The sequence below is a fragment of the Nannospalax galili genome, unplaced genomic scaffold (genome assembly GCF_000622305.1).
Source record: "Nannospalax galili isolate Female #2095 unplaced genomic scaffold, S.galili_v1.0 scaffold204, whole genome shotgun sequence".
Classification (NCBI taxonomy): Eukaryota; Metazoa; Chordata; class Mammalia; order Rodentia; family Spalacidae; genus Nannospalax; species Nannospalax galili.
Window position 1 is genome coordinate 602,667 of NW_008350959.1, and position 13,531 is coordinate 616,197.

The 13,531-nt window shown below is 44.1% G+C and overlaps 1 protein-coding gene across 1 annotated transcript; it reads right to left on the reverse strand.

Annotated features, from left to right (window-relative positions):
• On the reverse strand, window positions 1-11,591 carry LOC103746012 (gastrokine-3-like). The gene is made up of 6 exons (XM_008848070.1): window positions 11,523-11,591; window positions 4,470-4,523; window positions 4,156-4,290; window positions 2,533-2,640; window positions 833-974; window positions 1-95 (listed from the first exon to the last, which is right to left on the reverse strand). Exons 1-6 carry the CDS (start codon window positions 11,589-11,591, stop codon window positions 1-3), a joined length of 603 nt encoding a protein of 200 aa, XP_008846292.1.
• Between the last annotated feature and the right edge of the window lie 1,940 nt (window positions 11,592-13,531).

Below are 13,531 nucleotides of genomic sequence, written 5' to 3' on the forward strand. Positions count from 1 at the left end.
TCAGAGCCCAGGGATCTCACCACAGATGGACAGGCCCATGAAAGACAGAAGTTGGACCTCAGAGCAGGAGTTTGGGTCCATTGCCAGGGCAGTACCTTCAAGAAGAAAAATAAGCAAGCACTTAAAGACAAGGTTGTTTTGAGTCCTCTGTGTAGAACTTGAATGAGGTGGACCGTCAGGTCAGCCCCACTGGCAAGAACAGGAACTGAAATGGACCCTGATCCACCCATCAGCCTGGTCCCTCCCATCAGCCCCTGCAGTAATCTCCTTTTTCAATTTCTTTCACTGCTCTTTGATTATGTTTCTTCATCCTCTAGCCCAGCAGGTTGTTTTCCTTCTGGACCCTCATGCTATGGAGAACCTTGGCTTGTGGGTTAATTTAGACTAAGGTATAAATGATTAGCAATAGCCAGGCTACTGACTGCATCTGGACTCATAGGCAGATCTTAGAGTCTTAGCTGCTGGTTCCTAGGCTGGTCACCACTGATCCTATCACACCCCCAGCAGGAGTGCCATCTTCCCAGCTGCTTCTTTGCCAGTGTGGTCTATAATTATTTGGCTCCAGGAAGTTTGAGAAAGAGTTGGGTCAAAGTCTCCAAACCTTGGGCCTTCCTCTGTGGTGGGGAAGGTGTCACTCGTCAAATCCCTGAGGTGATGACTGACCTTGGCCTTCTGGTAAAGCTAACTGCCAACAGGGGCAATACATCCCAGGTCATGTGATCTTTTTTATTCCACTAGAAAAGAAATGGAGTCAACTGTTCCTGCAGCTGGACCTGAACTCATCACCCATCTTTTGTCATGCGAGGTCTTGGCTCTCTAGTTGTGAACATACCTTCTTTCTGCTGCTGGGCAAAGTAGGTGGGGACTGCTCTGCACAGGTCATTGATAGATGCTCCGAATTGGGCCAAATTCTTAACCCGGCTGGGTAAAACTGTGTAGGTCAGTCCACGTGTGGGTAAGTAGTGACTGGAAGCCTGGTAGAGGTGGTGTATTAGATATGGCATATACAAGAAGGGGTCCACAGGTAAGAGGCAAAGGTATACAGGGTGATTTGAGTTGGCAGTGCTAGGGGTCAACCCATACTGGACCTCCAGTTGTCTCTAATTGCAATAGCCTATCAAGGCACAAGGGGATGATACAACTCTGGCAAAAACCTGTATGTCAGTGACTTTTCCTATCTTAGTCTTCTGAGCTTTCTCATCATAAAGATAACATAATAGTTTGAAACATTTGCTGCATTTATACTTTGTTAATTCATGTGAACGGAAACTTTCAACTCTCCTCTCCTCTTCTCTCTCTCTCTCTCTCTCTCTCTCTCTCTCTCTCTCTCTCTGTCTTTCCTCTCGTTTAACAGGATCTCCCTAGTTCCAGCTGACCTGGAAGACACTATATGGACTAGGCTGGCCTCGATCTCACAGAGATCTGCTTGCATCTGCCTCCCAAGGGCTGGGATTAAGGCACACACCACCACACCTGGAGTTCAGCTTCTCTTTTAACAATGGCATTGCTTTAATGCACTTCTAATTTTTTTTTCCCAGAGTCAGTAACCCCACCTGTATTCTCCACCACAGACCAGAGTGCTGCCCAAATGTGCTGTGCAGGTTACTTAAGCAAGTGAGAGCAAATTCCATGACTTATAAAAGACTTCTTTCTGGTTTTTAATTTACTGTCATTAGCAGTTCCCTGTCTCACTTGAGAAAGAAAGAGAGCTTCAGCAGTCTTGGGCTTATTTACAATTAAAGATGATGATGGTGATGGTGATGACGATGATGTGTGTGCGTGCGTGCGTGCGTGCGTGTATGTGTGTGTGTGTGTGTGGTGGGCCAGGAAGGACAGGAATGGGAGAAGGCAGGGGGACATGAAATCACTGTAATGCCTACATTCAGCAACTTGTATTCTCTAGTATAGTTTGAACCCTTTGGGAATGCATCTAAATGAGGCCATTTAGTAATGAGGCCAGTAAGTATATAGCTAGACGTTTAGTGTTTGCTTTCGGAAAGCAAGCAGTTACAAGCACAGGTGATAAGCCTTTTTCTTTCAAACCTTGATGGAGCTACTTTCAACCGTTTTCCTCCTTAGAAAATGAATGGAACTTGTGATTCAGCAAGCCGTTCCTTCCATTTCACTTCCATTGCCCTAAATTCATAGTGCCTACTAAGTGAACGGAAGCAGTTGTAAACTCAGGTGACATGTATTTTTCTTAGACACCCCGAGTGAAGTATACAACACAGAGTTCTTTCTGAGAAGATAAAAGAAAAGTTTGATATAAACAACCATCCTACCATTTCATGGTGTTTCTAAGGGAAAGCAAGCAGTTGCAAGTAATATGTAATTTGCCTTATTTCAATTCAATTTGCCTTGAGTGGGCCGCTTGGTGACTAGGTGTCCTTAGAGTGCTTTTGCACATGGTGTGACTGCATGGGCATGAAGAATAGGCATGAATGAAGTCCCCGTGTGTGCAGCATTATCCAGGAGATGTGGCTGAGTTGGAAAACACCGCAGTAGACTCAGGCCAGAGTGAGCTGGACTCACCTGCTTGCCCAGGGCCTCCCTAACATCATCCAAACTTGGGAACACTGCTCGGTCCATCTTGGCCAGGACACAGGCCATCTTGCTAAACAGCTTTGCTGTCAGGAGGGCCTTAAAGCAACAGAGCATAAACATGTCATCCAACCACGCACCTGTTCTCCACAGGTTCTGTACCCTGCTAGTCTGACTACATTGTAGAACATCTTGACAGAGCTTTGGCCTGTATGCCAGAGCCAAGTTTGTCATGAGGACTGGCGTGTGTGATAAACCCTGCTTCTCTGCAGGCTCTGTGCCACTGTCCCTGCTATTCCTTCCTTCCTCAGGAAACCCCCAGGGTACTCTGCAGTGCTAATGGCAGGTATCTCTGGATGGGATAGGATGATAGAATGAATGACTTTAAGGGCCTGTTCTACCACTCAACACTCCTCAGGTTCCTAGGCAGCCTCCCTGAGCCCCAGTTTCTTCATCTGTAAAACAGAGGGAGAGCTGTTTGGGAGAGTGCTGTGCCAGTTGCAGAGGGCTCTCTCAAAGCCCAAGGCTCTTTGGAGTCCTGGGTCAGGATCAACACTTAGATTCCAGAGTCAGTCCTGTCCTGGATGTCCCTTCGGTATGGCCTGCCATTTGTCCTTTCCCAACTTGGATGAGAACTGCAGTTTCCTGCTGGGGGTGGGACTGAGCCCAAGACACATCTGCCTGAAGGGAAACCTCTAGCATTGGTTCTGCCTTTGAGTGCTCCCTAGTGGCCCTCTAGCAATAGTTCCACCTTTGAGTGCCCCCTAGTGGCCCTCTAGCAATAGTTCCACCTTTGAGTGCCCCCTAGTGGCCCTCTAGCAATAGTTCCGCCTTTCTGTGAATCACCTAGGAGCCCACTGTGGAAGGTTTTGCATGCCCACTTGGAGGATTCAGGGAATAAGGAGTGGGAGAGGTGAAGATGGGGTATTCATGGAAGAGAACATGGCAGACACAGGGAGAGTGGAGAGGACCAGTGTATGAGGTATCCATCCTGATGTCCAGTGTGCTGAAGAGAATGTGACAGAGGTAGGTGGGGAGGGACTGGGTGGCAAAGGATAGAGTGGAGAATGTGGTGTTTACTTCAACCTTCAGAGCCCCGTAGCTAAGCCAGGCAGCTGCTGGTATGACAGCTGAGGCACGTAAGATCTCTGGTCTCAGGACATTTTTATCAAAGAGCTTGGCCAGGGCATGGGGGTTCCCTTCCTAATCACACATCATCACTGGAGGGTTGGCAGGTTATAGCCAGATTTATTTAGCAATCAACAATAAAAGTCAAAATAAAATAACTTGCATAGCACATCCCAGTTACGATAATTTGGGGGTCTCTAAAGGGCCTGCTTAGTTGTGAGTCTTTGGTGGCCACGTGAAGTCAACAGTCACAGGGACACAAAGGACTGCAGGAGCTCTATAGACATAGGACACAGAGGTGTCTCCTACATTCCTTTGCCCAAAACAAAGTTACTGCAGCTGCGGAAAAACCATCCCCTGCCTAAAGGCACACGTTCCCACTAAGGGTTAAAGCTGAAAAGAAAAACTGTGATGGAAAGGTATTATACTCCCATTTGGACCAGTCCAGGCTCCTTTGCATTGTAATGTGTGTGCTTCACATCTTACATTCTTGTAGTCCACAATTCCATTCCATTCACTCAAAACATTGCTGTCTTGGATGCTGACTGTAAGGTGGAGGGCGTCGACATGGACAGTCTGGGTTCCCACAGAGCCATCCAGAAGGTGGCTGTTACTTGTGTTCTAAGGAAGACCAAGCAACAGTGAGAAAAGGCATCAGATCTGAGTGTCTGCTTGTTCATCCCTTCAGGGTTCAGGGGTATGTAATGAGAACTGATAGGAATGTCATCCTTGATTATCTACTTTGAAATGCTTCTATTACAGGAGAATTAGACAAACTGGGCCCTCTCCACCCTACTCACCGACAGGGCCAGAGATGGAACTAGGAAGATGGTCACAAGGATGGAAGGTGTTATCTGAAATGGAACAAAGGCCAATGCAATTTTTTGAATCTTACAGTCCTTCTGGGACAAAGCCTTCTTAAAATGATCTATAATTTTCACCACTGCTCATTCCTGTCGGGGTCTATCGTGTGTCAATAGATTATGGTTCAGTGTTATCAAATGAGGTGTGCCGGCTGCTCAGAAGGCAAAGTTTTATCATTCACTCTGGGAAACCTGTGTGACTTCCACTGTCAAGAACTGAACTAAATTTAGGCAACTTGATAGACTCTGATCTGCACACACAGCAGGACCATTCTGAGACAAATGCAACAAAATTCAGACCCGAAGTCTTTTTTCTGCACCTTCCTCTCTACTCACAACTGCTGAGCATGCTCTCTGGCCCAGCTCTCCATTCAAACCCCAGATCTCATAGCTGGTCTTGCACCACCCCCGCCTTTCTGGAATCTGGCATTCCAGGTTTCCTCACCTTGCCCAAGAATAAAGCATATCCACCACCATTTCCACCTTATTTTGGGAAAGATTACGTTCCGATGTGTCTAGGTCTTAAAATAGTTGTAGCTAATCATTTCCTCTTCATGTGGCTTGCCCTGTCCACTGAGGGAGTTTCAGGTATCAGAATGTGAGTGAAAGAATGGAGGGGGGGGCAGGGACAGGCTAGCCAGAGGTTAAAGCTCACCTGGCTCAAGTGCACCAAGTGCCAGGTGAAATTGGCAGGAACTCCCCATCTCCCCCAGATCCATGCAATATTCTAGGGCCAGCTTCAATAACAAAAGGTGAGATATACTTTTAAGGCCCAAGAAACGTGAGCTGCAGAAGGCAAGAAAGCCTTATTAAAGCACTGAAAGCTGAATGTGCTGGTGTACTCCGATAGCCCCAGCACTTGAGAGGCCAGGACAGGAGGACTGCTGAATGTCTGAGTCTAGTCTGACCTGCCTAGTAAGTTCAAGACAACTTGGACCACAGAGTGAAGCCTTGTCTCAAAAAAACCTCAACAAACAGACTATTCAAGTTGGTGTCATCTATGAAATATATCTAAAGCTTACCTTCACTCGTAATTTGTGAATAATTATTGACACCAAGACCCTAAAATATGAGTATCTAATCTAACCATCAAAGATTCTTGCCCTTTTAGAAATTAGCTATTGTTTCCATTAGAGAACATCCTTCATTCAGATTTTCAAAAAACAGAATTGCCACCAGAAAGGTTACATGCTAAACCATAGTTTGGAAATTCTATTTGAGTTTGAGGAGTTCCTGGGGAAAACTGGCCCTCTTTGGCTGTTTTGACTCAATATAATCACCCACTTTGGAAGTTAGAAAATGTACTCACAAGGCATTCCATGCTGTCTCTCTTGGGCCTTATGCAACTGCCTGCATAGTAAGATTTTCCATGCTCTGTTGATTTTCTAAATCTGATTTATATAGCCCCCGACCTTTTAGCTCTTGCTATGATAAGGATTCTGGGAGTATTTAACCGCTATCTAGACTCCATGGGGGAAGGAGCAAGTTTATGTGATTACATTTATCACTTTTCTTCAATACACCTATTTTCCTTCTCCCAATAGCTCCACTGGTTCCAAGGCAAACATGGGTATGAATGGGTCTTTGTGGCTCACACACCCGTGACCTTAGCCACTAGGCAAGGGGTTGTCAGTAGTAGATCCACAAAATGCTTCTGATATATAACCAAGGAGCTCACAGTTTCCACTTCTTGACTTGTAAAAAAAAAAAGGTCTAATAGGGAGGATAGTTAGAAGAAATCTCATAAAACTTAACCAAACTGAACCACAAGATTAGATTGATTGAAAAGCATCTAAAACCTAATCCCATATTTGACTCTGTCACCAAGCTGACCTCTGTCCCTCAATACCGCCCGCCTCCAGCTGGCTTTCCTCAGGTCCCAGGAACTTTCTGGTGTTCTGTTCTTCTGTGTGGCCTATCTCTCCTCCCAGCCTTCATTTCAGTGACTTTTTTCCCCCCATAAAGGACCCTTCTACCAGCCCTGGAGCTACTGAGACATGGAAACTTTGACCTTCAGACAGTAATTTAAGTTCCAATTCAGGCCTTTTTATGTATTGTATTTTTTCAAGCCCTGACTGCTGGTAACCTAGCTACCTGGATCAAATTCGAATTCTGTAAGGCCAGAACTAGGCAACAATTTCTTCTTAGAGAAGAATTGTGTCAATAACTCAGGACACAACTCCCAGAGTGGTCAGCGGAAAGAAGACAGGCAGCTCAGTCTTGACAGGGGTCAGTGCAGTTTGGCTATGGGGATATAAAATGGATAGACATTGGAGACTAGCAGATCACACAGGGCTGAGCTAACACCATACTCCTAACTCCGGTGTTCTCAGTACTTCCAAACACCACACACAGGCTGCATCCTCAACCACACCAAGTTGGTGAAATGGATTAAAGAAGACTAAAAGGAAATATATTTACATATATTCGTAAAGTGCCTTAGAACTTACAAACTACCTTCACAGTCATGATTTCAGTTGCTTGTTACCAAATGCATGGGTTAGGAGGAACAGTGACTGAATGAATCATTTTTCAAATGGAGACAATAGTCAGGATTAACTGTGCCAATGAAATTCAACTCTTACCCCTACACTAACCAAACCTACTACTGCACAGCTAAAATTTGCACTTGAGTCTCCAAACTTCAAAGGTTCCAGCACTATGCATTTCCTCCCAATGGTGCATCCCTTTGGAGTTCGTTTATATCAAGCTGTAGATTATAAAAGGCAGAGATCCTGAAGGACACATACTCAGCTTCTATTTCACCACCCATGGTTTTCTGTTTCTAGGATAACCATGTGAACAACTAAGTTTGCTAGAGTCTTCCTCCCTGAAAATGATGAGCAGGAGTCTTTCATCCCAGTCCGCCAGATGACCCGCCTTTTGCACTATGGCCAGGAGCAAGGAGTAAAGAAATCAAACCAAAATATAATTCCACATGAGGTTCCAGTCTGGAAGAAAGCTGTAATAGGCCTCTGGTAGGATTGCAGACCAAAAGAGGACTGGATGCTGAAAAGAGACGCAGAGAAACAGCTTCAAGGAATCAGAGAGCTGTGGAGAGATGAGCCATCCCTAACCTTCCTTGGCCTCTACTTCCCAACATCTACTATGAGGAGTCTCTTTATACCAGGATCTAGAGGAAAATCATTCAACCTCTCTTCAAATGTTTAGTGGAACCAGTCTCTGGGTCACACTTTTTATCAGAGTCTCTGTTGAGTGATGGAGTAAGGTTGAAACATCTTCACACACAAAAAAAATCTCATGCAAATAGAATTAATATAACAGTGTTCGAATGCTTGTTAAATATTGGCATTTAAGTTGCTAGTAAATGATGATCTAGCCTCAGGTAAAAATCTGGGTCCAGTTCTGCAAGGACCAGTAGCCATGTACAAAGAGGAAGAGACAGTCCACTCAATCCAGGGAGTTGTACTGAGTGGCAGTGCTTGGCCACAAGAAAGTCTAGAAAGCACTTCTTTTTGGACTTACATACCATATCCCTACAAGCCTTCCAAAGTCTTCTAGTCCTCAAAATGCTTGTCTACTGCTGGCCTCTGCCTGGTCTTCAGAGTCTTCCTAGTCTATCTCAGATGCTAACTACATCTGGCACTCCACATTTCTGTGTAGCCTGGGATTCCCTGACTCTAGGCCCTGAATCATGTGGAGACTCTTCACACCGTGTCTTCCTTCTCTCCCTTCTGCAAACCAAATTTGAACAACATTCCCTTTCTCCAGCCTTCCTTCTTCATTCCTAGGCAAATGTGGTATCTTATTTGGAAATATAGTTCTCTGTCTATAACTCTTGCTGTGTTATAACTTGTGTGTGTGTGTGTGTGTGTGTGTGTGTGCTCTATATCTGTTCGTGTAGTTGGATAATCAGGCCATTAAATTGCACACCAATGTTATTTGACTGTCAACTGCATAAGGTTAGAGACTTTGTTTTATTTTCTGGTAGAGTTGAAACATCAACTATATGGAGCAGTAGGTACTCACAGAGGAGGTACTTGGAAAGCTACATGCTAAGTGGATGAGTATGGATCTCATGTAAGGTATATTAGCCATCTTTTAAAATATTTTATTTATTTTTTGCATTTTTTATGTGTATGAGTGTATTGCCTGCATGAATGTAAGTGCACCCGTGTCATGCAATGCCCTGGGAGGTCAGACAAGAACGTAAAATTCCCCTGGAACTGGAGTTATGGACTATTGTTACCTGCCATGTGGGTGCTGGGGATCAAACTCAGGTCCTCTGCAAGAGAAGTTAGTGCTCTTAACCGCTGAACCATCTCTCCAGTACATACTATCCATCTTTATATCTCTCGGAATACTTAATAGTGTCTGGCTAACAGTCAGTATAGAGCAAATACTTGTCTAAGTCAATGGCAAACAATGGAATCAATTATTTGATGACAATGTGAACAAGGAAGGTAATTAAAAATCTGAACAGAATGGCCCTCTTTCTATTTCCAGTTATAGTTCAATTAACGATACCCGAGAGGCATCATTAATATTTTTGTCTGTGGACTTGAGGGTAGGGGGTGAAGGAAAAGAACAGGAAAGCCAGGTGTCTGCAAAGCTGTTTGCCTTTTATCTTGCATCCTGGAACCTTTGGCAAGGGCAGGACTCCTTTGCCGGATCTCTGGTCCTGCTTGGTGTTTGTTAAGAGTGCTTTGATCCCCTTAATGTACTTACTCCCTGCTGCAGGCCAGAAACTTCATCTGTGTTTCACACTATCCGGCTTCATTCTGCATGCAGACTTTATGTTGACCCCTGTAATGGTACAAGTGTAGCTGTCTTTTCGCCTCTGCAGACCTGAGTAGTCATCAGTGAGGTTTTTCCTATGTGTTCATGTACACCACTCCCCAGTCCCTCAGCAAGGGCAGGATGCAAATCCCTAACCAGCGCACCACACAGCCACAAACACTCTCCGAACCAGCCTGTCATATGGACACCAACACTGTCCTGCCCTCATATTTGGTTTGCTTTGAATCAGCAATTCCCAGAGTGGTATGAGCAGTGTGTACGGCCTTCTTCATGCACGTGTCACTTGTTTTATATCCCTGTTTCCATGTCCTCAGAAGGAATTGCTCCTCCTCCTTCGATCCGTTATCCTCTCGTATCTGTGGATCTGCTTCCTGTCTGCAAAGGTTTACTGATTCTGATGTTTCGTATAATTGGGATCCTGCAGTTTCACTTTTCACATTAGAGTCTTTCCCACTTAGTATATTTTTCAAGGCTCATCCACGCTGTAACATCTATGAGTACTTCATTTCTTTCTGCAGTTGATATTCCTTGGTATGTACATCACAGCCTACTCATCTGACGATAGGTATTTTGATTACTTGTGCCTTTTTGCGTTTGTGCATAGTGCTGTTATAAATGCATGTGCACATATGCTTGCTAGGGCACCTGCTTTTGATTATCTTGGGTTCATACCCAGGAATGGAATTGCTGCATCATGAAGTAATTTTATGTTTAACTTCTTGAGATGCATGCCATCAAACTGTTCTCCACAGCTGCTGAGCAACTTTACGACCAGCAACACAGAGGGCTTTAGTTTCTCCACATCCTCACCGACACGTGTTATGTTTAGGTTATAGTCTTTCCAGGATGTATGAGGTGGCATCCTAATGAAGGAACAAGTTATTCAAAACATCGTCTTTTGAGGTCTGACCTTGATCTGTGTGAGAAGTGATACATTCACATGCCCTGCCATGAATTCACTCATTCCTTGAACAAATATTCTTTGAGCATCTTCTACAGAACAGGCCCTGGGTGCCAGGAAGGACTTAAAGCTGAACAAGACAAAATCTTTCCCTAAAAGAGCTTTCTGCCAACTGAGGAAAATGAGATGTTTGACTTAGCATGAATTTGCAATCTATTCTAACTATAAACAGTTTTGAAGGGGGCAGGAGGAAGTGTTAGAGGATTTAGCCTCACATTAAAGAAGGCAGATCTAAGACTTGGGTGGGAGCCAGAAGCCAGGGTTCTGAGAGTTCATGAAATGGCACTGTCAACTTCATGATTTTGTCCACGACAGGCCTTCCCAGTTAAGCAAATGAGCATGTGCTGGTGTCTGCCCCGGCCCTTCCGTGCTTCCTCAGCACATGCAGCCCCCTTGGGGTCAGACCTGGCTCTCTGGCTCTTGGAGGACAGTGTGGATGACAACACACCTGCATGATGGCTATGTGTAGGTTTAGAGTTTGGGAGATCGTTCTTCCTTCAACTCTCAGGTCCTAACCTGAGCTGGACTTTAGGTTAAGTTTCCCTCACTGTCATCAGCACAGTTCGTACACCAACAAGGGCCCCTGTGAGCCTAGAGCTGCAAACATTCCTGTTTACTCATTTTACCTAAACTGGCAACTGTAACACTGCTGTGACTGAATTTGAACTTAAATGTTTTCCTGTCTTATTATTTGCCACCAGACCTTAATGCCGCGGAGGTCAGAAGAGGGCATCAGATTCCCCTGGAACTAGAGTTAAGGACAGTTCGTAGCTGCCATGTGGGTGCTGGGAATCGAACCTGTGTTCCTATATTTTTAATGACATAATCTTTTGTTCGCTGGGTTTGTTTTTCTTATCTTTCAAATTGACTCAATTCTTGTTGTACTAACAAATGTATTTGAGAATTTGCAATGTGCTTGGCATTATGATAGTACTGAAGGAACAGGAATGAGCGACTCAGACATGCCCTTGTCCTTCAGGATGGGACTGGCTACCTAGTAGGAGATACAGCACAGCAACATCCATCCATTCATCCAATTGATAATTTATGTGACAAATATTTATCGGCTCTTACTAGCTGCTAGGAAGAAGTCTAGATGTCAGGAATACAGTGCTGGGCTGGCTGGATCTGGTTCTTGAGCTTGTGGAGCCAATAGGAATTAGTATATGAGCATTCTGTCATCTACCCTTCCCTCATGTCACTCCCACCCATTAAACTCTGGGTGCTTCTATCATAGACTCTTGTCCTCTATTCCCTAAGCCCCTTACCCAGAACAGAGTCTGTGGCCAATTATCATAGTCACACTTTTGAAACACACCCTTATTTCTCTTGCCCATCTTTGTTTCAGAGAACTCTCTTGATTAAACCATATACATACTTAGTGCCTGGACAGCACACAGCCATGCTGAGTGGTCTAACTTAGATTCACATTCACTTACTTCTAGTGTAGCATTACAACTCCTAGGCAAATGCATGGTTACTGCATGATATCATCTCTCCCTAGATCTCCAATACCTTTCCCCCATCCTCAGTCTCAGATGACAGTTGCATTATTTTTGTTTTGCTGAGACCACAAACCCGATGGAGACAACTTAAGAGAGGAAAGATTTTTCTTTATGCTTCCATTGATCATGTCAGAGAAGATGTGGTGGAGCATCTCAGATCATGGTTATTAGGAGCACATGGCAGAGGCTATTCGCATCACAGGGCAGCAGGAAGCAGAGAATGGAACACAAACTAGGAGCTGGGTAGAACACTCTTAGTAGCCTGCTAACACCAGCCAACCCAACTCCACCAACTGGGAAACAAGCCCTCCAAATGTGAGCAATGGGGGGCACTTCAGGTCCTATTCATAATATGCTGCTCCTGACCCCCAAAGGTTCATGATCATCTGATAACAAAATACATATAGTCCAACTTCAAGTGTCCCCGAAGTCCTAACAGTCTCAACATTGTTCAAAAAATGTTAAGTTTGAAGTCTCTTCTGAGACTAAAGGCGAATTCTCATTGTGAGAAATAAAAAAGGAAGACATACACAGAGTAAATGTTCTCATTCTGAAAGGGAGGGTTGAGCCATAGAAAGGAAAGATGAGACCAAAGTAAGACTGACAGCCAGCAGAGCAGACGTTAATCCCTGCACCTCTATGTCTAGCATCAGGCACATGGTGCTATGGCCGTGCTATTTGAAGCATACATGCTCTCGCTCTTGGACTGGTCCAGTTGGTGCCTGCAGCTTTCCTCTGCAGACATACCATGTTCCTGGCATTGCCAACATCCTGGGGTTTCTACCTTAAATTAGGTTTTACCAGGAATGACCTTGTCGGGGCTCTCTTCAGGGTTCTGGCCTGCTACACATTGCGTAGCTCCAAGGATTTACAGGGTTTATACTGAGTTCAATATTGTATAACTGTATTAATTCAACTGTGAACCTAAAAATTTTATAGCCACTTTTGAAAGAGATGTATCTTTGCTCTGGAAATTGTTATCGAGTTCATTAAAGCTTTAATGAAATGCTGCTTCTAATAAAAAAATAAAAATAAAAACAAAAACAAATCTACAAAAGCATTACAAATAATACTTGTAATCTACAAGTATTACAGAAAATATTTGGGAAATCTTTGTGGAAGCAGACATTTTAAAAATAGTATTCTCAACTGTTTGTGAAATTACATGGCATGTAAATCAAAATAAAAAGTAACGTGTTTTAAAAAAATCTGGGCAAAAGCTTCTTTGACTTCATAAATCTTGCCTTCTATGTCCCTACGAAGTCAACACCACATGAACATGAACAGACACTACATTCTGCCACCAGCTGGTATAGCAGTCAGGTCCCCATGGCTGTGGCCTCTGAGTGCCCAGGTGGTGGCCGAACTCGGGAGAACACTTCCCTATGTGGCCCTCTGTGAATGAAGCACCAGGGCACCCTCTTCTTAAAGGAAAATCTTTCAAATGAGTTTTCAGTTTTATTCCAGACCTCACCAGTTCCTGAAATGCCCTCCAGGCATATTTCCTGTACCTTAGTTGAATTTGCTTAGCTTCTCTTTAATAACCAAAGGCACTTTGCCACTTTGAACATGCTTGCATTCCTTTTCTGACTCAACTACATGTTTTTCACAACTTTCTGCTGTTTTTTCCTCCCAGTTCTCATTGTAACCTTACCTAAAACACTTGACAATAACCATGCCTTACTTTTATACTGTCCTGCAATTTCCCCTGCCAAATTAATAAACTCATTGTTTGAATTCAGCCTCATTCAAATTTTCAGGCAAAATATAGA